Source organism: Pseudopodoces humilis, chromosome 7 (genome assembly GCF_049639895.1).
Source record: "Pseudopodoces humilis isolate 2021_Gansu_Grassland_sample_001 chromosome 7, ASM4963989v1, whole genome shotgun sequence".
Classification (NCBI taxonomy): Eukaryota; Metazoa; Chordata; class Aves; order Passeriformes; family Paridae; genus Pseudopodoces; species Pseudopodoces humilis.
In genome coordinates this window covers 10,562,639-10,587,043 of record NC_142206.1, presented here as the reverse complement: position 1 = coordinate 10,587,043, position 24,405 = coordinate 10,562,639, and the positions used below count along the sequence as shown (strand labels likewise).

Sequence of the window (24,405 nt, the reverse complement as noted above, 5' to 3'; positions counted from 1 at the left end):
CAGCAGTTTATTCTCACTAGGGCCTCAATCACTCAAATTCCAACGTAATTTTACACACACCTACACAGTCCCTTTCTCTGATATCCTGCATTTAGTTTCCCATTTAGTCCTGCTTTTGTCTGAACACCTATACCTAGGCAAGTGTTACTCCAGCAAACTTACATTGCTAAAATTAACTGAGTAAGAAGAAAAATTATATCGAATTTACAGGTAATACACTTCTGCAATGCTTATTTTTCCTTCAGATGAGAAAATTCACTTTGATCCATGCCATAGATGTGGTCAAATGTTCTCACAGGATGCAGATGAAAGTCCACCTAGTATGAAACTAAGCATGGTTTAAAGTAACATCAGATAAGAGTAGTGGCTTAGCTGCAGATAAAATCAGAGCAATTTACTGGCAATCATTCCAAAGACAGATCCTAGGCACAGAAACAAGGCTTAGGGACATCAGCAACATCAGTTATTCTTTTCTGCCTGGAGCAAGGGTTGGAGGAATACAGAACAAAGAGCATGTTGCCAGTTTGAAAAAGAAAAGAAAGTGAATTATGCACCCATATAAAATGTTGATTCATAAATTAACCGCAGAGATACTAATAGTAGGAGGGAAAAAAATGAAAAAATAGCTATCAGGACTGGCTGCCTGTTATCCTGATCAAACAACTATTATTTATAGCATTACTTGCCCAGTTCTTTGTTAACTACAGTTCAAGCTCTGCAATCTTAAAACTTCAGAAATAGGCAAAAAAACCCAAAAAAACCCCAGAAAAATTAAAAAATAAAGCTGCAGCAGCTGCTGTGGCACTAAGTTGAGATTTTAGATTACAGGCCACTTTTTGCGAAAGGCAGGCTAAGAGCATCATCTAAAAGTTGAAATTGTAACAATTTAATTAAGCTGTGGGCAAATGGTTGAGTTGCAGATGAAAATTAAAACTACTATTAAAACAACCTGAAAGAAAAAGCAGCTCACCACTTGGATTTGGGGTTGTTCGTTTGTTTGAGGTTTTTCTTGCTTTGCGGGTGTTTTTCTGTTTGGTTTTGTTGTTGTTTTTTGAACAAAACAATTCTATTGATGAATCTCCTAAAACAGTCATTTTTCCCAGTGTTTGTTTTATACCTTTGACAACACTTCTGTTGAAAAATTTGCTTATGCAATCCCATAATGATAATGAGGTTACAAACTGATTTTTATCTTTACAAATTACCTTCCCAGATACCTCCTGCAGGTTTTCTCCTGAGCCATCACTGCTGGACTCTTGAGGAGCAAGACTGCTAGGCATTAGCTTTTCACCCATAGCTGCATCTGGCACTAGAACATGCACAGCAGCCTCAGCAAGATGACAAATTCTTCCAAGGAATGTGAACATCGGGAGGACAGATCCAGGCAGCTGACAATTAGTGAGTGGTTCTGGGTCAGTTCCATAGTTCTCAAACATGGGCATAATTTTAAGGAGGTTAGTGACACTTCCAGGCATCAATCAAGGGAGAGCAGGTTTGTCCCCATCAGAGTGACTCTGACACAAAGGCCAATAAAGATAAAACGTCTTACTGAACTATATGGGAGCTGACAAAGGGAGCAGCTGCTCTGCTCCACAGGGCAAATTTATATCTACAGTAGGTGTGGGGAAAAATGGATCCTTAAGGAAATTACTGTCAGCTCATCTACTCTCACTGCAGTGCTATCTAAGAGTTCCCAAAGAAGAAACAAAGCAAATCAGGGCACAGTTTAGTTTTTGAAACATGAGAAGTCCACAGATTCATTCAGAGTCACGCGCAGAGGCATTTCTGAAGAGCATACAGAAACACCAGGAACTAACATTTCCCAGCACACACTGTAAAAAATACTACTAAGTTGGAACAGTAGTTCCTTCAAAAGATACAGATCTCTTTACTATGATTCAGAAGCTCCTAGAGGATTTGAAGGATGGATGTTTTGGCATGAGGTCCTCAAACTTACATACTGAGATATTGAGATTGCACAAAAAGAAACAAGTGAAAAACCCCAAGGGTCCATGTGGTATAAAACATACCTGGAATACTGCTGCTGTTTGGTAGCCTAAATCAGGCTTCTCCATGGACTAAGAGACAAAGGCTGTGCAGTTTTGTATGCTGACATTTGTCCAGAGTTTTGCAAATCAATAATGCAGAAAGCAAGCTCTCAGCAACACATTCTGAACTAAGGATTTACAGACAATATAACTGCATTAGCTTATCTGTTCCTGTATTTCTACATTATTAATTTTTCATTTTTTTAGTATAACTAGTAGTAAATAGTACATTAAAGTATTCTGAGGGTCTAAATGAGTCTTTGTAGTGTTTTATCCACTTGTATCTATTTAATGTGATCCTTTATGTTTACTCCTTATATAAACTAGGATGTGACAATGCTTGGGTAAGGGATAAGGGAGGGCTTTACATATTCTTCATGGACACCTGCTTTGCACGGACAACATTTTGTTCTCCCAACTCTCTGCAGATGCTTGTCTCAAAAAGCAAATAACCCAAAGATGAGATTAGCAGCCTGATATTTCCATGAGGGCAGCTGAGACTGGCAGACCTCATAAAAGTACTGAGTAGCCCTGACACCAGCCTCCACCCCCAAGAAGGATTAACACAATTAGCATCAGGAAAGCAGATGTCTAACAAAGTAATAAAACATAACTTTTACACAAGGTTAAAAATTTCCCTCTCCTTTCTTCCATTCAGTGAATTATCCGTGGCTCCCAAATATATCTCTTTGCTGCTTTACACCACCTTGAAACTCCCTTATTTTCTCATCAGTCAATTCATTGACAATCACTTGTCAGAAAAAAAAAGCAAAACAAAAAAGTTTGTTGAGCAAATGTCAGAGAACATTAAATTAACCAGTCAAAGATCAGCAATCAGCTGACACCAAACTGAACCCAACACATGGCCCCATTCACATTATTGTTAAACACACATAGCCAAGCGCTCCAAATTCAAAATGACATTAAAGGATCTTTATTTTATAAAACAAAAATACTTCCTTGTGGATGAATAGTCAGCCTAACACTATTTACATCATAAAAAGTAAGCTATTGCTTTCATGCAATTTGGATTAAAGGTACTGTTTTATCTCTGAGTACCAACTAAATTATTGAGGATTATTATTAAGCATTTTCTCTTTAGCTCAAAGGGACCATAAGTATAGTTCTGTGTACTTCTGTTTGTGTACAAAGTACAAAAACCTTACAGGAGGGCCTCCCAAGCACCCACTCAAGACTATTATTTCTCACCTGCTTCATGGAGTCACCATACAGCCCCCAGTGCACCAAGAGATGATGCGATCTCCAGTGCAAGGCAGCAAAGTCTCCCAAGGCCCACAGTTCATGGGAAGATTACTTGGGCTTAGTAGAACAGGTAGGTCCCAAAATGACCCAACAATCAGCAGCACCCTTACTCTGGCTTCTGCCAAAAAAATTATTTCAGCTTGTCCCATCAGCACCCACCACATGCCTTCTCCCAAGAGGATATACACCTTCTTCAGCTTTGCTGAGCAGAAATGGGACTTGGCACAGCAACTGATGACTCCAGAACAGAAAAATCAAATACCACACAACATAAATGCAATTAAGAAAGTGAGAAACCTGATGGCTTTCTCCCCTGGCAGCAAGGGCCATTCTGTGCTGGAGCTTTTAATCAGTTAAGGACAGGTTATATGTGGACAGATATAGAACAGAATGTGGATGTGAGGGCAAGGAACCTAATTAAATACATCCATTCTCTCTCAACAAATGAAAAAGCCAACCAGGCAATATTTGCAATATTTTAAACACAGGGTGTTGAAATGACACACGGAAAGAATCATATTTACAAGAGACTAAGTAAGGTATCCAGAGTGGCAGGTGTGTTTCCTTTTATTCTTTGAAAAGGACTTTTTCAGCACTGAGTATATCTCATTACTTTTCTATATGCCTGTCACCCCTCCCACTCCTTGTTTTATTTAGGCAATAATTCTTAGACATGTTTATACTATACACCTCCAGAACAACAGCTGCCACTTTAAGTTTCAGCAACACCTCACACAATTTGGTTGTGATCTCAGTAAATCAATCTAGGCAATCCACTCAAAATTTAAATAAAGTTTTTCAAAAGGGAACAAATTTGCATCCCAAATCCATATTTAGTCATAAAAATGTTTCTACAGAAGGCCAGAACAAACTACTTGTTCCCCACAGACATCTCATCCTCATAAATCTCAGTATCCTATACTGTGGACCCTCTCCTAATGTAAATTTTGCACTGCAATGTCTTAAACCAAAATCAAACAACAAATATTTCTACCTTCTGAATACCAAGGCATGTAGCACAAGAGAATAAAGCAGCACCTGTGTGGTTTTGGAAGCCTCTGCAAAAACCAAGCCACAGTCAGGTAAGCCTTTGAAAGTGCTGGTCTTTTCACATGCCCAGTACTGAATCCACTGGTGTAGAATTCGGATCCCCGATTATTTACCTGCATTTTGGTCATTAAAAAAAACCTCCAAAGATTTCTTTACAAAAAGGAAACAGCCCATATTGCAAATCTCTGAATGCAGAGCAGAGAAAAGAAAATCAGCTTGCCCTACAATACCCAACTGTTTCACAGGTGATCATTATCACATACCAGCGTGGGCACAAGGGTGAGATGCCAGAACATTGACATCATATGACTACTTGAAACTGGATACTCAGGAGTGCTCCATAAGCTCTCTAGCTCTTCATTGCAAAAGATACTGATAAAAAAAGATATACAATTACTGCATAGTTCAGAAGCCTTGTTAAACCCTTGCACACACCAAAATCATCCTCTCTTCTTCACTTTAACAGTACTCATCCTGATAAAAGTTCTGTAGGGTCATGATTCTTAGACAACAAGATTAGGATCATTATAATAAAATTAGTAACTGTGCAAATAATATATAAGAAATGTTTGTCATTTCAAAATAAAAAAGCAGATCCACTATGATTTCTCAGACAGAAAGGTAACACAGGAAACATCTGAGCAGTCACAACATCACCACGATAGCCCTAATCATGAACTACCTGCTAATAAAAGAAGGCAAGTGCTGGTTGTGTGAGAGACTTAATGCTTATTCACATGCAAAAATTTTAAATTAAAGACATATTAAAACTTCTGTGCAATGGGCAATGCTCTGGTAAGGCTTCACCTGAAATATCTCGTATGGTTCTTGCCACCTGTGTTCAGGAAGAATTCAGACCAGAAATGATACAGAAAATTACCTGGGAAATTAGGAGAAAGTCTTGTGAAAGAAAACTCTTAGAAATAGGTTTATTCAAACTTCCTAGTAAGATGTTCTTTGCCCAGAATACTGAGGAGAAGCAGAGCAGCCAGCAGACCTGCTGGCAACAACCCCCCAAAAGCACATGAAAAGGCTGTGAGAGTCAGAGCAGATGAGGCTGAAGGAGAATTCAGGGGCATCTTTCCACCAAGAATGAGAGAATGCAAGCCAAGTGGTTTTCAGAATTTTTATTAATAGAAACGGTGAAATTGTTACATTAATCAGTACACTGTAACAGTAAAGTCTGACATTGATTAAAACAATCAACTCTCTATCTCACATCTATTAAATACCATCTGCATCTATGCCTCTGTGCTCCACAAACAGAGCAAGACTTAGCACAAAACCAAATACAACTGGGACTAAAAGAAATAGTAAGGCTTTTAGAAAAGTGTATGGAATTTTTAATCTTTCCCCAGTGTCCTAAGAGGGAAAGAAGTAAATAAACTAAAATCAAGCTGAAATCCCAAAATGCATCCTGTAACAGAAGAGGAATGCTTTTTGAAGGATCACCTACCTCAAATCCCTTTCCAGACTGTTTATTGCCATAATCACAGAACAAAATTAAGTGAAGCTCAAACCTCTACGCCTGAATTTTTAACTGAGACAGACAAACAGATTAATCTGGAATATTTCAGAAAGCCTAAACCAAGCATAATACAGCATCCACATACATTTTTAGTTTTCAATTTATGAAACTCCTTGTATTAGGACTTTATGTTACGTGCACTGAAATATGACATGTATGGTTTGTAACAAAGCATTTATAATGTGGTTTTTATTTCTCTTGAGATATAAACATCTGAATACACACATTAAATAGTTTTCATGTGATTATTTTCTACTTACTTAAAGTCTTGTAACGACACTGATTCCTTAAAACAAATAATTAATACAATTTTAGATATTTAGATTTTGATAATATTTAAATATCTATATATTGTACAGAAAAACACACACTGCGTTGGGTTGTCCCTGGCAAACCTATGAATACACACAGTACCTGTATCTGGGAATTTAATTACAAGTGCTGTCATAAATGATCCAAGTCTCTCCTAGAAGGTGTGTTGAAGCTTCCCTCTTTGAAAGAGAGCCTGTTTTAGTCCCTGCTGTGATGATTATAAGCACCTGATGTATATTTTGATGTCTTTACAGAGAATACTCATACGCTCACATAGTCCTTTTTTCTTTCTGGTTAGAAGTGCCAAGAAAACAGATTTTTCCTTCTCTTGGTCAACCCAACGTCCCTTTTCTCCTTTACACCAATCTTTCGTAATTGACACCACAATTATGTATAAGATTCTGGGTGAGGTTTCCCCGGCCTCCTGGTAGTTTCACTGCTTTCACACCTCCTTATTTCTGCTGACTGCACCTTTCCAGACACCTGTCAGGAACAGGTCTGCCTTTTGCATAGTCTTAGGATGCAGCAGTTCAGTTGTGCTGTCCTCTCCTGACTGATCCTCAGAAAAAAATATGTGTGTGCTCTTTCAACACACTGTCTGCTCACAGGCTTCTGCGTCAAAAGAATATTTTCTTAGCTGTGTGATTAAATAGAAGTGTGGAGAATGTATGATTACATGCAACAGCCTTTTTCAGACATATCCTACCCTATAAAACACTGAATTATACTTTGCTATTTATTTTAATCTTTGCAGAGTGCCATCAACTAAGCCTTCGATCTAGACATCTAACAACTGGCCGAAGTTCCACACATTTTGGCTTGGAAAACCTGGGTAACAAGCTGTGGTCCAGTTTCAACACCCAGTCAATAGTCAACTGCAAGATAGTACTATGGCAATTACAATAAACTGCTTATAAGCACTAATAGAGATGGCAAAAGCTTAGGGAACTGCAGGAATTCTTTCCCTTACTTAATGAAAAGTATTGCTAAGTCAGCTAGCAAAAATAGGCCTATCAAATCATAACTGTGCAAATCTCTTATCAGCCCAGTCAATTCTTCTCTCTCAGTTTTTAAGTTAAGCACTTGAAAATCTCTTCCAGAATGAAGTGTTTCCTCCAAATAAGTACATTTCCTTTGCTGTATGCTCCACATTAGCCCAGAAGGCACATAGAGATAACAGCATTAAAGGGAAATGTTTACTAGAGGGAGAAGTCATGTGTAAACCAGGACTGAAATTTTATACATAGAGATAAACCTTTTAACACTCTCTTCACAGAGAACATTTTGAATTAGCTCACTATTTTACAAGAATAACATTTTTTCCCCCAATTTTTGCAATAACATGTTTTTTTAAATGGTTTTACCTAGCTTTGGGCCTGTTAACTTTGCAAACCTCAGGTATTGACCCAGCTGGTACTCGCCCCTGGCACACATTTGGGGTGATACAGAGTAGGAGTCATTCCTTCTTCCCCACCCTATATGGACATGGCCCAACTCCTCCTGCACCTCCTGACCTTCAGCAGGAGCAATTTTCCCACTCCTTGGATCTCAGGGTCTCCTATGGAGCAAGGACAAGGATGGGAACACTAAGATACGCCCACACCCATAGCCTGTCTGCTGCTATGGAAATGAGAATCTGGTCCTGCTCAAAGATTACAGCACACATGAAGTGCTCATGCAAACACATGCATGTTTCTTTTCTGTCATGTTATTAAACGTTTTAAAATTGAAGCAGAAAATAATTATGGGGAGAGAAAAGTCATGAAACAATTATATCTGTTTAATAGTAAGTACCATTCATATTTTCTAAACTGAAAACAGAAAGAATAAAGGGAAACTGAGCAACCTTCAGTTTTCTCCAGTTCTGTATAATCCGTAAATCTGATCTCAAATGAGAGAAGACTAAAGCTACAAAAGTTACAAATAAATTACATTAAATAAAATCCTAAAAAGCTCAAATATTTGTGCATCTGAAACCTCTTTTGGAAACACCATTATTGTACATTTCACAAGAAAATGCTACAGCCTCTGCTGACATTAGTGTGGCTCCTCAGTCAAGTTTCTTTACTCCAGTCAAAGAAAGAAATCTATCAATACAGGCTTATCCTGGGGTCATTTATTACACCATGTCAGACACATAGGGTTTTCATTCATTATTTTCTTAAAGGCTCAAAAAAACAAACGAACAAACACAAAAAAAAAGACCCCACAAACAAACCCAACCTAACACAAACCAACCAAGCCACAAAAGAGAACCCACACTGGAAGGGTTATCTACTGCTAGTAAAAAACTGACAACTAGTTAACATGTTTCTACTGAAACAATAGTAGGAAAACCCTTGTAAAAGGCTGCAACAGTCTCATATTTGTATACGTTGTATATACAAGCTAGAAGGCTGGGGGCTTGTAGGATATGTACAGGACAATCTGAACTTGGCATACAGTAAAAGGTTCACATGCTTTTTACAACCTTCAATCATCACAAAAGCAATACCTTAACCCTTGTGAATTCTCAAAGCCATGGGAACTATCCTTGTTTTGATTACATTAGAAAAAGGTGTTTGCATTAAGGTGTGAAGCTGACTCAGAACAGTTAAACAAAAAGAGAGATCGAGGGAGGTGTTACACTCTATGATGAAATATTGCTAGTCTAAAATGTTAAATGGAAATAAAATCAGAATTAAACATTTTTTTTTAGAAACCCAGGAATAAGGAACTTTGTGGTCAAAATAATTTTATCAGTTGTGCACAAGTCACTCAGCACAAATAGTAGCAAGCTCCACAATTAATTCTTTTTCTCCCAAGAGCAGGCAATACCTTAGAAAGTGGACATAGTCTATTCAGCAAAAAAAATTATCTTGGTTACTGTCTGGCTACTCCTCTGAATGTCCAGTAATAACATCAATATGCTTCAGATAGGCTGGCAAGAAACCTGTCATGATTGCCCAGGAAACATGTACACAATGAAAGCAACCTTGTATTCTGCAGCTAATTCAAGATGACAGCCGAATGGATTGTATAGTGAGTGGTATGGAGCCAAAATTAGGCTACCATACCCCAAAATGAATCATGGACAGTATTATGGAAAAGGAGTTACAAGATAAAGTTTCAAAAGAGTTAGATACTTATTCCACATTGTATCCTTATGGCAACATCACAATATTTACAAACTTATCTGAGTTAAGTCTTGCAGGATCTAATATTTTGGGGAATCCATGATGACAGCAGGTGGACAGTAATTCCTGGCTGCCTGAAAATCCCTTGTGCTGGTTTTGCATTAATTGACATTTGGTGAGGAGGGAAGAAGCCACCCACGGAAATTATTTTTCTGGGAGAGGCTGCTAAGAGCTTCCTCTTTGGTTTGTGCCGAGCAAAAACCAACAGCTGGCTAACTCTGAGAAGTGACAACCTATTAAACCATTAAAAAAGCGAGATGTGCCTCTGTGAGATTGACATTTTAAAGATGGGCAAGCCCAGGAAATCTCTTGGCTTCCAGCGTTTGAAGAGGTGACCGGGTGCCGGTGGGACCGGCCCCACGCGGCCTGCGTGCCCAGGCCGGGCCGGCCCCATGTGGCCTGGCCGAGATTTTCTGCTCCCTGAGGGGTGGTGAGCGGGCTCCCAAGCCCCTCACTGGGGAGCCCACGGGACCCCTTCCCACGGGACCCCTTCCCACGGCACCCCTTCCCGGCGGAGCCCGCCAGTCCTTTTTCCAGCGGCACCGCCAGGCCATGCCGGCCTGAGGCTCTGTCGGGCTGGGAGCGGCCCCGAGGCCAGGAGCGGCAATGAATGCAGTTCTGGGAAAGCTGCAAGGCATGGGAGGAACTATCGCACTGTGAACATTAATTTTCCTTTCCTGGGCGGTAGATTCGCTGTGATATTGAAGCCACAAGAGAACTGTTTCTGTGGAGAAGTCGCCATAGCATGACGAGAGAAACTCCTCTCCCTACAAAAACTGATGAAAGACCTTTGTAGAAGTGGTAACTGATTGAAAGTCCCAGGTTTTGTCTCTACATTGTCAGTGGGAAAGAAAAGAGGTTGTGGGGAGGGGAGAAGAAGTGTTCTGAAGGTTTAATTCTGATTTTTATTATACTTTTAGTTCTGTTAATAAAGTTTCCTTTATACCTTTTAAGTTTTGAGCCGTCTTTGCCTTTCTCCTAATTCATATCTCACAGCAGGAAATGTGTAAACAATTCTAGTAGGTGCACTGGCGATTTTAGCCAATGCTAAGCCCACCACATTATTTGGTGCCTTTGATGCCTTAAGTTTTAGCTTTTGTATTTTTCATATTCTGTGCTGCCTAGGTGTATAGTTTTGAACTTCATATTAAGTGTTAGTGAGCTCTCTTCACAGAGTAGGTAGACAAAACAACTCCTTTTCTAGCTTGATACCAAGGAAAATTGTTACAAGTTTCAGGCCCAAAAGCATAAACAACTGAAGAGAGAAAACAAGAAGGATGGGACTTCATAACCTGAAGCTGTAATTGGACAATTAACTGTGATATGCAGATGGACCAAAACTTATAAAAATATAGAGACCTCACGACCAGTCGTCCATTTTTGTGACCATTTTTAGGTCCATCTTGGGTGTAGCCCTGGCCAGGCTCCTGTACTGCCCAAGGTGTGTCCATTATGGCCTTTCAATAAATACCTACTTTATTCTTATTCTGTCTAGCCTCTGTTCTAGGTCAGCCTTTTCCAGGCATCACATTGTCCAGGAAACTTAAATTCCTGAACCTAAACCACTACACGAAATTGGTGTTTCTGCCCGGTTACAAACTGAAACCACCACAGCCCTATATTACAAAATCTGAAAAAAACCCTAAGCTTCCACACTCTGAATCTTAATATTTCAACCATTGTATGATTCTTGCCATCACCACCCAAACTCTCAGCAGAATGTATTTGGCTTTTGTTGGCATAGTAGCCATATTCGGCTCACCCTACGCAATGACTGGCAAGCATTTTCTCATTTTTTTCCACAGAAACCTCACTCAGCTAAAGGAAGGAGGAGGAGAGAAAGCAGAAGAGCAATGTCTGAGGTATTTACTCTGACATTCACTTAGGTGAGGATTCTTTTGTTCATTATATATATGTGTGTATGTATGTATGTACATATATATGCACCCACACATATAAAAGCTGTCTTTGATCCACTTTGTCAATACAGACCAGCCAAGGCCTCTGGGAAAGGTATTTTTCTGTATGTATGTATGTATGTATGTATGTATTTATTTATTTATTCTGTTTTTATCAATACAGAACCCTGCCAGGCCCCCCCGAGACTGAGGAGCACCCATGGTTCTCCCTGCTCCAGCACTCAGCAAACTACACCAGGCAGGAGGCAGTCCCTGGGCAACATGTAATTCCCTAATTGCAGGAGCAATAAATGTCTGCTGCTTGACAAGGAATGTGAGTCAGGAGCAGGGTATGGGGTGAAGGATGTTAGCTATTCTCCTCCGGCCCAAGGAGTGGGTAAATCCAGTAGTTTTCTTCCACTCTGAGCATCATTTGGATTTTGTTGGACACTACCAACTCTTTGATTTCTTACATCTCCTTTTCTCTGCTCGATTTCATAGCTCAGTTCCCACAGGTGCTGGTGCTGCTTGGGCAGCCCACTGGGGGTGGGTTTAAAGGCCAATGTATATGCAAAGACTTTGCAATACACCTGTGTACATAAGCTCTTTCTCCTTCCTAAAGGGCTCTTTGCATATGAAAAGCGAGAGAAAGGACTCACTTTAACCTCCCTCCCAAAATGCTTGGCTTCATCTGGAACTAGGCTTGGGCAACCCCCACAAAGCCGCCAACTTCCACTGCCAGTTCACAAATTCATTATTCCAGGGGCTACTCATGCGTGAAATATCCGAAACTATCTGATCCCACTAGAAGGGCTGCTGTTGTATCCAGGGCTGAATACTCCCTCACTAACACGTGTTTATCACCTCATTCCTTTTGAGGAAAGTATGTAAAAAGAGATTGTTACATTACCAGCCTCACTATAAATTTCTTTGATTGCAGAGCCTGATAGGAAGAGGTGCTGGGAACCTTTAAATCCCACGTGGACTTCAACAGAATTTTCACACATAAAGGCTAAAGGATTAGACCTGTAGCAAATCCTGTGGCTTTATTATAACTCTCAGGAAAATAAATCTTTCCTCTAAAAACTGCATCAAAATGTATTTTTTAAAATTTAAATAAACTGCCAGAGAGACAGAGAAAACACATTTAAAGCTATCTTAGGTAGCCACTGTCTTGAGATTCTTTACATCAAATAGCTTTAAAAAAAAAATAAGCTGCTGATGAGAAGTCTAAGTTTTGATCAGAGTTTATATCTTGGTACGGAAAGTAATTAAAGCAGACAGGCAGAGATGTGGGTTTCCTGAGCTCATTTATGCTGCAGGAATGGAGTAGCCACACACATTTTACTTACAGGGTGCAGTCGTTTTTTTTACTGTTCAGGAAAGGAGAAGAAAGGAAAGGGGATGGGGGGGGGGGGGGGAAGAAAGGAATTTAAAAACAAAAACTGTAGAGCAAATAAAACTCCAAATGCTTCCAGGCGACAAAATTATTCCAGCAAAACTGAAAGAGAAAATTGTTTCCAAGAAGAAGAAAGACAATAAATAAATGAAGAAGAGGGGAGAAGGCTACACACGGAACTGATGCTTTGGCTCTTAGTTTTAAATGAGCTCAGCTACAGAGATGAAACAACAAGCAGACTGACCTAAACAAGCCCAAAATATGAATTAATGTGTAACAAATCCGGCTGCGACTCCATAGCAAAAGAGCATCCGCTTGGAGAGCACATAGGTCCAGCATTAGCCCCGCCACCCCAGGTACCCCTGCTCGCTAATGAGAACCGTGCAAGGGTAATTTTTCCTCAATCAGCGGCAGTCCCGGGTTGCTCCCGAGGTTCTTACCAGCTTCATGGTGCTGTTGTTGTGCTCCCAGCGCCACAGCATTACGCTCATGGTCCGGCCGGCACCTGCCGCGCCCCGGGGCTGCCCGCGGGAGTCCCCGGGTCCGGCTGGCGGGGTCCGGCCATACCGGGGCACGCGGGGCCGGGCGGTCCCTCCGCGCTGGGGGAGGATCCTCGCACCCCCCGGGGCGGGGGTGACCCCCCGGCCCGGGGAGGGGTTTAGTACAGAGGCGGGGAACTCGGGGGAAACTGAGCCCCGGACGGAACATTCGAAAACAGAAATTAACCGCGTTTTAGCAAGATGCTTAAGGGTACCGAGCGTATTGTAAAGCAAAACTGCAAATTACAGGGGTTTCTCCCCATTTTGACAGCCTGGCTCTGTTAAAAACATAGATTATACCGGCATTTGGCGCGATCTGAACTGCTTCCACTCAGACTTGGGTTTATACTTGAAGTCTGTTTGGGTGGGAAAAGACCAGGCTTGCCCTGAGTGAAGGGGAAGAATATTCTGCCTTAAAAATTATTCAACAGGTGGAGCATCGCAGATCGGCTTTAGGAACATAAGAGAATAGGGAGAGTGTTCAGAATAATTAGTATATCAGAGTTTGCCACATCATATTTGAGATACAGCTATTAAAGATTTTTTGGAAATTCCAGGCTATTCCACAGGTGCTGTCTTGCACCCCTCTGAAATAGTTCCTCCGTTCCCCTGAAGCACCTTGCCCAGCACAGCAGTCCAGACAAGACTGCTGTGGGAGGATTCAAGCCTGCTCTTGCCCAAGGTCCTGTGAAATCGCCATGAAATCAGTGGGAACCACACTCCTCACCCTTCTGCTCTGCAGAAGGTGCTACACCTTATAAAAGCCAGGCCAAGGAAATATGGGGAATCAAAACACATTTGAAGGCCATCCTTTTTGCACCCTCTCTCCAAATACAAATTTTGATTCACATAAAGATAACTTTGCTGGCTGCAGGAGGGGAAACAAGAAATGACCACAGGCATAACCCATAGCTAATGGATCCAGAGCCCACGAGCAGTTCAACATCATTTTCCAATTGTTAAATCATTTAGTAATCCAGTAAAAAGATATTAAAACATAGAAAAAATAGTAAGAAAATAATAAAACTGACAAATTGTAGTCAAACTGTTCACTTTCTTATACAAAAGATTCCCCTTTTGTATGATTTTACACACAAGGCTGCTTCATGTATCCACTCAGTATGTTGCTGAAGAAATACAGTAAATCAGTAAATTGGCATTTCAAAGTCTGTAAATAGTTTTCCATAAGAAAAAACACATGTGCCTTCTTACTGAAGTCTTTTCCCTGACAGTTATGCTTCCATGACTTAGATTTAATTCTTTCAGTCTGTAATTGTTCTCTTGTTCTAGTTTATTATAAGTGATAATGAAGAAGGAATAATTATTGAAACAATCATATTCCTGCACTGTAAAAAGAATTGCCTCACCAAGTCTGGTAGCTTGAATAGCTGTGTAAAGAGAAAGAGCTCCATGTTGAAAGCACTCAAAGACTTTATGCATACAGGTTACCTTTGAACCATAAAAGTAAAATCTGAATCCTCTTCTGAGAATAAAGTCTTGTTCCTTCCCTTCAGGCCAGCGTGGACCAAAGCCCTGGCACAGCCAAATCTTCACAGCCAGCCCTCTACATAAGCAAGTACCCTGCTGAAAGGTCATTCCTACAACACTCAGAAGAGGGGAAGGTCACAGCCCATTCGAGGACTTGAACATAAGATGTATGGTCTTCAGGAGAGTCACAGGCTGAGACAAAAACCTGCTGACAGACACATGAATGAGGGAATGAATGCATGCACTGGGAGGGAGAAGCCTGAGTGTGATGCCAAAAGGATTTTCTAAGAGCATCTCATCAGCACCTTGGAGGAGCTGCCAGTGCCTGCAGTGCACACTCCTCTCTGAGTTTGTCCCTTCCCTGCTGCCGGCACAGTGGGAGCATCGCAAGGGCTTCCTTGTAGTAGACACCTGCTGGCATCTGCCTAAATATCATGACATGATGGTGTTCTGCTTCCAAAAACCACACCAACTTCAGGCAAAAAACCAAGGGAACTGAGACGAGTGGAGCTTTACACTTGCAGGATTATAGCCCATACAAAGGGCCTAGACAACCCACAGCATAAGTCAGAATTGCCTCAGACACTTCCTAAGGCTCTTAAAAGGATGTTGATGATCTGCTTTGCCAGTTTGAACAGCCAAATACTTTCATTCACGCTCAGCCCGATGCCAAAATCAGGAACTGTAAGAAACAAAGGCGAGACCTCAGAAAATGGCAGATTTTTGTCTACCATAACAGGAAAAACTCCCATTTTTGGGACACAGGGAACAGAGTAGAGCCAAACAGCCTGAGCTACAAAAGGCAGATTAACAGACCAGATACGGATGGAAAGACTCTCCAGCCAACCAGTCTTGTTTCTTTGAACACAGCTTGCTGTCTGTTTTTACATTAACTGAAGTGTGGCTCAGGCTTGAGTATTTTCTCATTTTATCCCTGTTTGTGCCAGCTGAGCACACTGAATGTGGATAGAGATGCTCACATGTAATCAGCCTGAAATACTAATAAAGCAAAGCTCCTGAGGTTACAGCATAAGCTCTGTGCTTCCCAATCACTTTTTAAGCTAATAATATCCTTAACTAAAATCTGTGTTGCTTTTAGACACTTTTATTTAGTGGATTTTCCCAAGCCAGCCTTGATTTGGGATGAAGATCCCTCGAGTTCTGATAGCATTGCCAGGTGTACCCAGAATTTATTTCCTCCATTAAAAAGTAAGACTTTGGAGCTGCCTTTCATCCTCCTATCTCCCTTTCAGGCTCCCACAACAGAGGGAACGAGATAAGGTTAGGACTGAAGCTGGTAAAATCCATGCATGACCTCTTGCCCCCTGGCAGCATCGCAGCAGGAGCTCCTCCCCAGTTGCCGTGCCGCAGCTTTGCTGACAGATCTAGGAGATGCCTTTCCCATACAATGCTCAATTTCAAAAGTGAACAAGGTCCTGATATTTGCTTGTATTTGAATCCTTTAAAACCATAAAGCACCCAAGCTCTCCAAGCCTTTATTATCATCTTCAGCAACATATACATGATGACATGGGGTCAATATTAAATTGAACCTTCAGGAAAGGACATTCTTTACAGCCCTAATGGGCATCTAATCTTCCCTATTAACGTGCTGAACAATGCACTTGTTATTCACCAGTAAGTCTTCAATGACACAGAAACACAGGTCCCCAGCAAACCCTGTGCTCTAACGAGACATCATTCCAGTTTCCAATGCTTTCCAAATAAAACTGCTGGAAAAACAGGAGGAAACAGGTGTTGGAGACATTATGAATGAACTCAGTGCACACAGTCATTGTCCATGCAATATTTACTATAAAGAAAGCTTGGGGAAATCCGTTCACTAATAATTCATTGTTTGCCTATGAAAAATGTGTCCTAAACTTGTTCTGCAGTCATTAAACAAAGCCACACTCCTGTACTTACCCATTACTTTTGCTTTTTAAACACATAAACATTTTGCTAGTTTTTTGTTTGTTTGTTTGGGTTTTGTTTTGTTGGTTTTTTTTTAATCTGGAAAAGAAAGTATATTAGAAAGTTTTATTACTGCTTTGCAATGCATTTTGGTCAAAAATACTACAATCTTTCACTGAAAGCTGGGTTTTTATTTGATTTTACTATATGACATATGTCTTCCTTTCATGCATTACAGAATGGAATTATCTACAAATTATAATCTTGAAAGCATCTTAGAAATCTTGAAGCTGTCAATAACAGTATTTTGCTAAACATGACATGGGAGAGAACAGGAGCCTAGCTCATGGAATCATAACAGATGCTCAACAATTTTCATTCCAAAAAAGCGCTCAAAATGGTGTTCAGCAAGAGCCTCTGAATTCAACACTTTCTAAACCAGCAGATGGGATACCTTGCATTGAGTAGCACCATTAGAGGACCCAGTGAAGAAGCTGCCCACATGGTTATTCTTGATTTTCAGCAGTTGTTGGGAGGTTCTGGAGACACAGAGACAGCTCATGCTGGGTGCCGGATCAAAGAGAATGAGATGGCCTTGATAGTCACAGCCTCCCACCAATCCCAGAGAGAAGTACAAAAAGAGACAGAAGCTAAATTAATCAACAGCTGAAGCAGATGGTATTATTACTGGCAAATGAGCATCCTCTCTCTGGAAAACATCTTGTTAAACTGGTATTTTCTGCTGAGTTCACAGGAGCTTACGAAAGTGATGACACAGATGTGATTCTGTGAGGAGGCTCTTTACTCATTTTCACCTGACATGGTGAAAACCAGAATAATAACAAATCAACACAGCAAACTTCTGGTGGACTGAAAAAGAGTTAACTGGTTTAAAAATATATGATAACTGGGAGATTATCTTTACAAAAATAAGCAGCTTGACTGTGTTTCACAGGAATCATTTTCAGCCCTAATTTTCTGAGCAAGCCCTAGAAAGTGGTTACAAAATTTGTTGGTGGCACATCAGTAATGGAAGAAGTCAATGGTAAAAGAAGAGTAAGATCGAAGTAAAAGAAGCTCATCTATACTGACTAGAACTGTAAAAAGGTGTTAACACAGCAAATGCAATCTTGTAAGGAGGAGAACCTAAGAATGTCACAAAGTAAAACACTCTCCATGAGTTCAGTGAACCTGGAGAGAGCATCACAGCCATGATGTGTCATCAGGATGCCAGGGTTTGTGCTCTGGTTGTAGGGGTGATGCAATACTTGCACATAAGAACAGGTGGTTATCAAATAAGAACAGGCTTTATCACCTGCTGGGTTTAATGCTGGTTGCATAAAACAGTTCAGCACGTTTAACCTTTGGAGAGGCTTCAGAGAGGAGCCGCAAGAATGACTCAAGGACTGAAATATGCAGATCACAAGACAAGATTCAAATAGCTCCATTTCATTTGTCAGAGAAGAGTAAAGGCAAATATGAGATCATAACATGAACTAATTGAAAAAAAAATGAAAGCAAGTCAGCAGAAGTCATGTGGACTCTTTTATGGAGGAAGTCAGAGTGAATTATCACATCTATTGCTGTTTTATTTATCAAAGGTTATTTCTAAGTTCCCCATTAAAGTGTATCACTCAGCCACAGATCGGTTCCTACCGACCTTGAATTATTATTATCACCTGACTTCTGCCACCTCCAGAGTAACGAATGCCTTCAAGGATTTCAAGGAATATACAAGTAATGGAAATCTTCCTGTGCTCCATCCCAAGTCCTAGTCTGCTGGTACTCAAAAGCTCACCAGTGCACCAAGAAATAGCTGGGGTCTGGGGGATTTTTTTTAAAAAAATATAAAATTCCTGATTCAAAACACAATGTGTTGAGGAAAAAAACCTGCTAAATAAGGTAACAAAAATACCAGTATACTGAATACCCACTGGTTAAGCAATGCTGACAATATTAACAAGGCCACCCAGATAATGGAGACCAGTAAATTCTCGCTGTGGTCTGTGGGACACAAGTGCTCAAATTATCACTTCTAACCAACCCTGGTCCCACAGTCCAAAGGTCTGAAAAGGACAGTAATCCAGTGGTTATCTTTACCAAGGAAATCTATGGGTCCTCCTCCAAAAATCATAGGGCAGTATTGTCTTTGGATTAGAACATAATCCCAGCCCACACTCCCAGCTCTATGACCTGACATGCCCTTCCCCAGTTTCCCAACATGTAAAAAATAATAATATTGATATCAAACAAAAATAGATAGACTTACTATATTTAAGACAAGTTCTTGAGTCATACTATTTTAATAAGCAGACTAAAATACAGAGAGGAAAATGTTATTTGCTCTGTTTCTGCTGAGTCTTTGCCAACGGTCCTGAACAGCAAGAATTTAAAACTAACTAAGCAATTCTACTGAAGCAGATGCAGAATAGTACAAAAAAAAGTGATTCAATTAGTCTATAACAAAGCTACTCAGTGCTAACAAAGGATCTCTCACCATAACTTCTGAAACCTGTCCCACAAAAGAACATATACCAAGATTTCATAGCCTTGATCAGCCACCAGGAACACTTCATAACAACTGGTATCCACCAGTTCCTTTTACCAAAGTCTTTATACTTCACTCTTAAATTAAGCGGTTGCTAATTCAAAAGCAAAAAATTCTGTGACCCAAATCTATATGGTAGATTTGAGTTGAAATTTCTATTATGAAATTATATATGGACACAAATACAGAAATACTGAAATACATGACTTTATTACTAGTGCATTTATTAGGGGTGACCTTCTAGTACCTGAAGGAAGCCTAAAAGACAGATGAAAAGAGACTTTTTACATGACACAGGGGGAATGACTTCAAGCTGAGAGTAGGTTTAGATTGGATATTAAGGAAGAAATTTACTGTGAGGGTGGTGAGATCCTAGCAGACATTGCCAAGAGAAGCTGTGGCTGCCCCATCCCTGGAAGTGTCCAAGGCCAGGTTGGATGGGGCTCTGAGCAACCTGGTCTGGTGAAAGGTGTCCCTGCACAGGGCAGAGGGGTTGGAAGAAGATGATCTTTAAGGTCACTTCCAACCCAGGCAATCCTATGGCTCTATTTGGAGCTGAATCCATCAAGCAGTTTGCCTGTAAAAGCTGCAGTTAACCCACTACTGGTGGAAGTGCCATAATCAAGTCTTACCAAATGGATTTCAAGTAAGTATTTCTAGTATCTACAGAAGGTTCTGGATGCTGTTGTTCTCCTCGCACTTAGGTTTCCAAGCACTGCATTCTGAACCTGCATCTTCAATGCTAAACAAGTAAATACAATGCCCAATCTTGTTCTGAGTTTGTTGACAATGGCATGGGAAAATGCTAATGGATTAATAAGGGCCATCCCATTAGTTTTTGGTTGTCTATTAGAGCACCAACTTTGAAAGCTTTCAGGCTTTGTTCATGGCATGGCTCCAAGTCAGAGGCTGATATCACCATGGGCAGCCCTGCACAGGTCCCCTTGCTTTTCCACCTGATGGGAGGGAGGTGCTGCCAGCCCCACAGAACCACCTTCTGTGTGCCCCCTTCCCCAAGCCTCTAGGGCACAGATGACTTCAGGGGTGCATCACTTGCCTTTCAGTCATCAGCCATAATCAGCTCCCTGAAGGCAGCAATTTGGAGATGTAAACACAGGTTATGAAATGCACTCTAGTATCTTCATTATAAATGCTTCTTACTCTGGAAGAGCTGGTCAAAGACCAACACCAGTGGGGACAGCAGCGTTGGGGTAGATCTCATCTCTTACCCAAAATGGCTGGTGAGGTGATGAACAAAAGCCATTAGTGCAGGCTTGCAACTAGAGCAAGGCACATTCCCAGTTGCTGCACAGCAACAGTTGGTTTTGAAAGCCCACACATCATATTTTAATGGACACATGGAAACAGAGGAAAAACCCTGATCCTGTGCTAGGGATGCCCAGGTACCCAAGCTGGATGCCCAACAAGGCTCTCCCCTCTCTCCTCAATAAAATCACATTTCATTCAGGAGCCCAGCCAAAATTGATTTTTAGTTCCCATAAGAGTTCTGTACTCTCAGTGAACCTTCTACCTGAGCTAAGAAATTAAACTGTAGTGAGAAACTGAGAAATACTTGTTTGTTCTTTGTTTATTGTCTTTTGGGGGTTTTTGTTGTTGTTGTTGTTTGTTTTTAATACAGGGAACGGTATTATGAAAAACACAATTACTTGATATGATCATACATAGTAAAAAGTAATTCTTCCTCTGCATACTCAGAGTCTGCTGAGTTGAATGCACCAATTCTTCAATTTTTCACAGAATAACACTCATTGTGCATGTCATGGGGGAATAACAGGCTGCAGCCAGAGCAGCGCTAATTTGACATTACAAAACAAAGATACAAGGAATTAAATAATTAGAGCCTTAATGACAGAGTACAATGCATGTCTCCTTTGATAATCTCTTGAATTCTAAACATAAAAGCAGGGTAGAAACGTGCATACAAGATGTGCAATAACTGAGAATTTCAAAGTGTAGTGGAACACATTGTAGCGCACCCTTCCATAGTATTCCAACATCTTAAAAGATCAGCCTTTTAGATCAAAAACTCCAATTGTCTGGGCTACTTCTGCTCTTTTGTACCTCCCTTCCAGATGCTTTCCCCCTCACCTCCTCTATGAGCCTCCCCTTGGGTCACTGCACTTGTGGGCAGCTGGAACTTTTCTTGCTCTTCTGCTGTTTGATAATAGCAGAAGTGACAAGATGTAACTTACTTCATGTTTCTCCCTACTCTTCAGGATCATATATATATATAATCTATTAAGTCCATTGACTGGAAAACAATTTTTCCTTAAAATTTGCCTCCTTTTTTAAGAAATTATTATTTCACATTCCTTTCCACTTATTTTCAACTTTTCTTTCAGTTTGTATCCTGCCACATCATCAACCTTGTCAGTTAGGGGGGAAAAATTCAAGATCCAGTAAAGCTTAAAAGAGTTTGCAGCTGTCTAAAAGTCAACTAAAGATATTACTTAGCTACTTTTTTGCTACCTTTCCCCTGTACTCTGAAATTGAGGACAGAAACAGCAATGACAAAAAGATAAATTAAAATGCTGATAATCTATCATGAAAGACTGCTCTAGGCTGTATCAAATAGAAATGCAAATTCTTATTCACAGTGCTGGATACAGACAGACAAATCTTAACATATTCCTGGTACTTTAAAAAACAGAGATTCCTCTAAAGGGTAAACAAATGATGAGCTGCCTAAGGTAAGGGTTCTGAAAACAAGCTGTACCTAAGCAAAGCTTTTCTAGTCCCTGTAGTTGATATCCAATTAATGTTTCTGGTATTCTAAAGGGATTATCACTTGCTTGAAAATAAACATAATAATTCTCCACAAAACTCAGTTTATGTTTTTGATGGATTAGTAAAATAGCCCAGAGCTATGAATATAGGTTTTTCATTTAATAGTATTCTCCCATATATTATCATCATAAAGAATTACTCCCATGGCTTATTGGGACTGTTATTCTTCTGTATCTCAAAATACGAGACAAACAGAAAATATGAATAAATAAAAAGAAGCTACAGCATGTCCCACTGTAAACAACCACAAGCATTTTGCTGAGTTTACCTTGTATTGCAGTAATGAACAGAGCACATCCTCACCCCATAAATGTGAAAAAGAGTTTTTTTACCATTCAAATCACTCTAAGAATTCGACTATATTTTCATGTTAGGGCAAAGAAGTGTGTGTTACTTTAATCTGCTCCCCAGACTGACCCAATCTAGACTATGACCTGCAGCCCAGTCTGACTTGAACAAAATAATTAGCATTTACTAAGGTAACTCAGTTATCAGCCTCAATTTGAGATGCCTGTCTAAAAACATAATATCAGCAATTTGACTGGGATTCACTTAGACAGTTAACAGGTTTTCAGTTATAAAGTTACCAGTTATAAAGAATACCAGGCAATTTTCCCCCCGACTTGCACCATTTCCTACCACTTGTGTGTCTAATTAGCTTATATCTCAGTAATAAAAATTATTGCTGGCCTGTTCTCAAAGTACTTTAATATGATGACTAAAGAAAAAAAAGAAAAATCCAATTAAGATTTATGGGATCTGACTCTTCCTTGCCTTTTACTTTGACCATGCAATTTAGCATTTCACCTTAATAGTCAACTCCTGTAATTAGCAATTACATAAGCTGCAAGGTATAAAAGAATCAGACCTGTTTGATTACATGAAATTAAACATTTCTCATTTTTATTGAGCAATCTTTCACTGGTGTCAGGCCATGCCCCAAAGAAGAGATGCTAATACTGCTTTTAAGCTATTTAGAGATTTTAAAATAGTGTCAAGTATGCTCTGAATGTCCAAAAATGTGGTAGTTTTGAGTGCAATGTTATTTTCAGAGGCAAGGAGCCTCTGAAAACAAGATTGGTTTCCAACCTCTAGTCTGGTTACACAGAGTTCAAACTGCAGACCAAGAAGAAAAAAAAAAAAAAAAAAAAAAAAAGACTCTGCTGCTACTGTTACAGCATTCACTAGTGTGAGTAGGAAAAATAAATAAACCTGAGAACAAGCTATTATTAGTTTTTCTCTGCACGTAAGTATTATTAATGCTGCTTGTTTTACTCTCCAAGCACTTGGCCCAAAAGAAGCAGCGTTCCACTGACCTTTGCCTTGGAAACTTTGAGGTTTGGTTTATCCAAGTCCCAAGAAAGAAGAGGAGGGAAGAGAGTGAGGTAAAAAGAGACATCTGCCTGAGGATTCCTTCCAAAAACTGTGTGTCCTATTCATATGGTTTTGAAATGCATTGTCCTTCTGTCACAGACACAGAGCACTCCTGAACAATAAAAAAGTGGGGGACCTCTTTGGATAATTGAACAGTGCAGGTCAGATTGCCTGAGCTGGGGAATGCAGGCTTTGTCTCCATCTGGAACATTCAGTCACATATTGTTCCCTTATGTTAAGTGGGTTTAAATCTAAAGGGCAAGCCCAATAAAAGTGTCTTCAAACAAGTTAATTTCAATCTACTTTCACCTGTCACTAAGAGCCAGCTCAGCTAAACTCCTCACCTTGCAGCATCCTCTGAGCACAGCCCAACAGCACCAGGGTGACGCTTACTTGTGCCAGGGTGCCTGTACTTTACTCACTGCCCACCTGAGAAGCTCCATGCTCACCTGGGCAATAAAACCCACCTAAAACCCCATCCTGAACCAGCTCTTGCAACCACCTTTGTGTCACCACCTTTTACCTGCTGCTTCCAGGGTGAGCAGAACCTGGGATGACGAAGAGCAAGAAGGTGTCCACCAGAGGACTGGGAAGAACAGTGATCTTTAAAGACTTTTTGGTGTGCTGGCAGAACCACAGAAAAGACTAGATATGTTCAGTGACTAAGTCTTTGCAAAAAAACCCACAAAAAATATACTTAAAATTTAATACATTTCTTTTCATCCCCTTTCACTGCACACTACAATCAGAATCACTGTGAGCAGCATTTGTACCATCGTGATCCAATTCATTTTCCAAGTACTGTGAGGATTAAGCACATATGAACCAGAAAGAAAGAAAAAACAAACCAACCATCACTCATGGGAAATAAAGTCTGGCTTCCATTTCAGGGAATATTAATAACTGAAATTGCTAACAAATGATTGACAAAAATTGCTCTGCTTCCTGCTGGTTTAACTGTTTCTAGGCAAAATTATGATTACTGCTAATAAGCCTAGAAATCTAATAAGCATTATATAATACAGAACAGCAAGCCACAAAATAACTACACTTTGTAGTC

At 40.2% G+C, this 24,405-nt stretch overlaps 1 protein-coding gene across 9 annotated transcripts in view; it reads right to left on the bottom strand.

Moving 5' to 3' along the window:
- NAV2 (neuron navigator 2) overlaps positions 1–24,405 on the bottom strand; it is a 385,416-nt gene that overhangs the window by 164,277 nt on the left and 196,734 nt on the right. Inside the window, exon 1 of one of the 9 annotated variants that reach the window (XM_088057232.1) lies at positions 13,115–13,178. The exons of the other annotated variants lie outside the window; for them this stretch is intronic. Coding sequence (XP_087913358.1) covers positions 13,115–13,165 — 51 coding nt within the window. The 5' untranslated portion in view covers positions 13,166–13,178. Of the gene's footprint in view, positions 1–13,114; positions 13,179–24,405 lie in introns of those variants that run through there. 9 annotated transcript variants of the gene reach the window in all.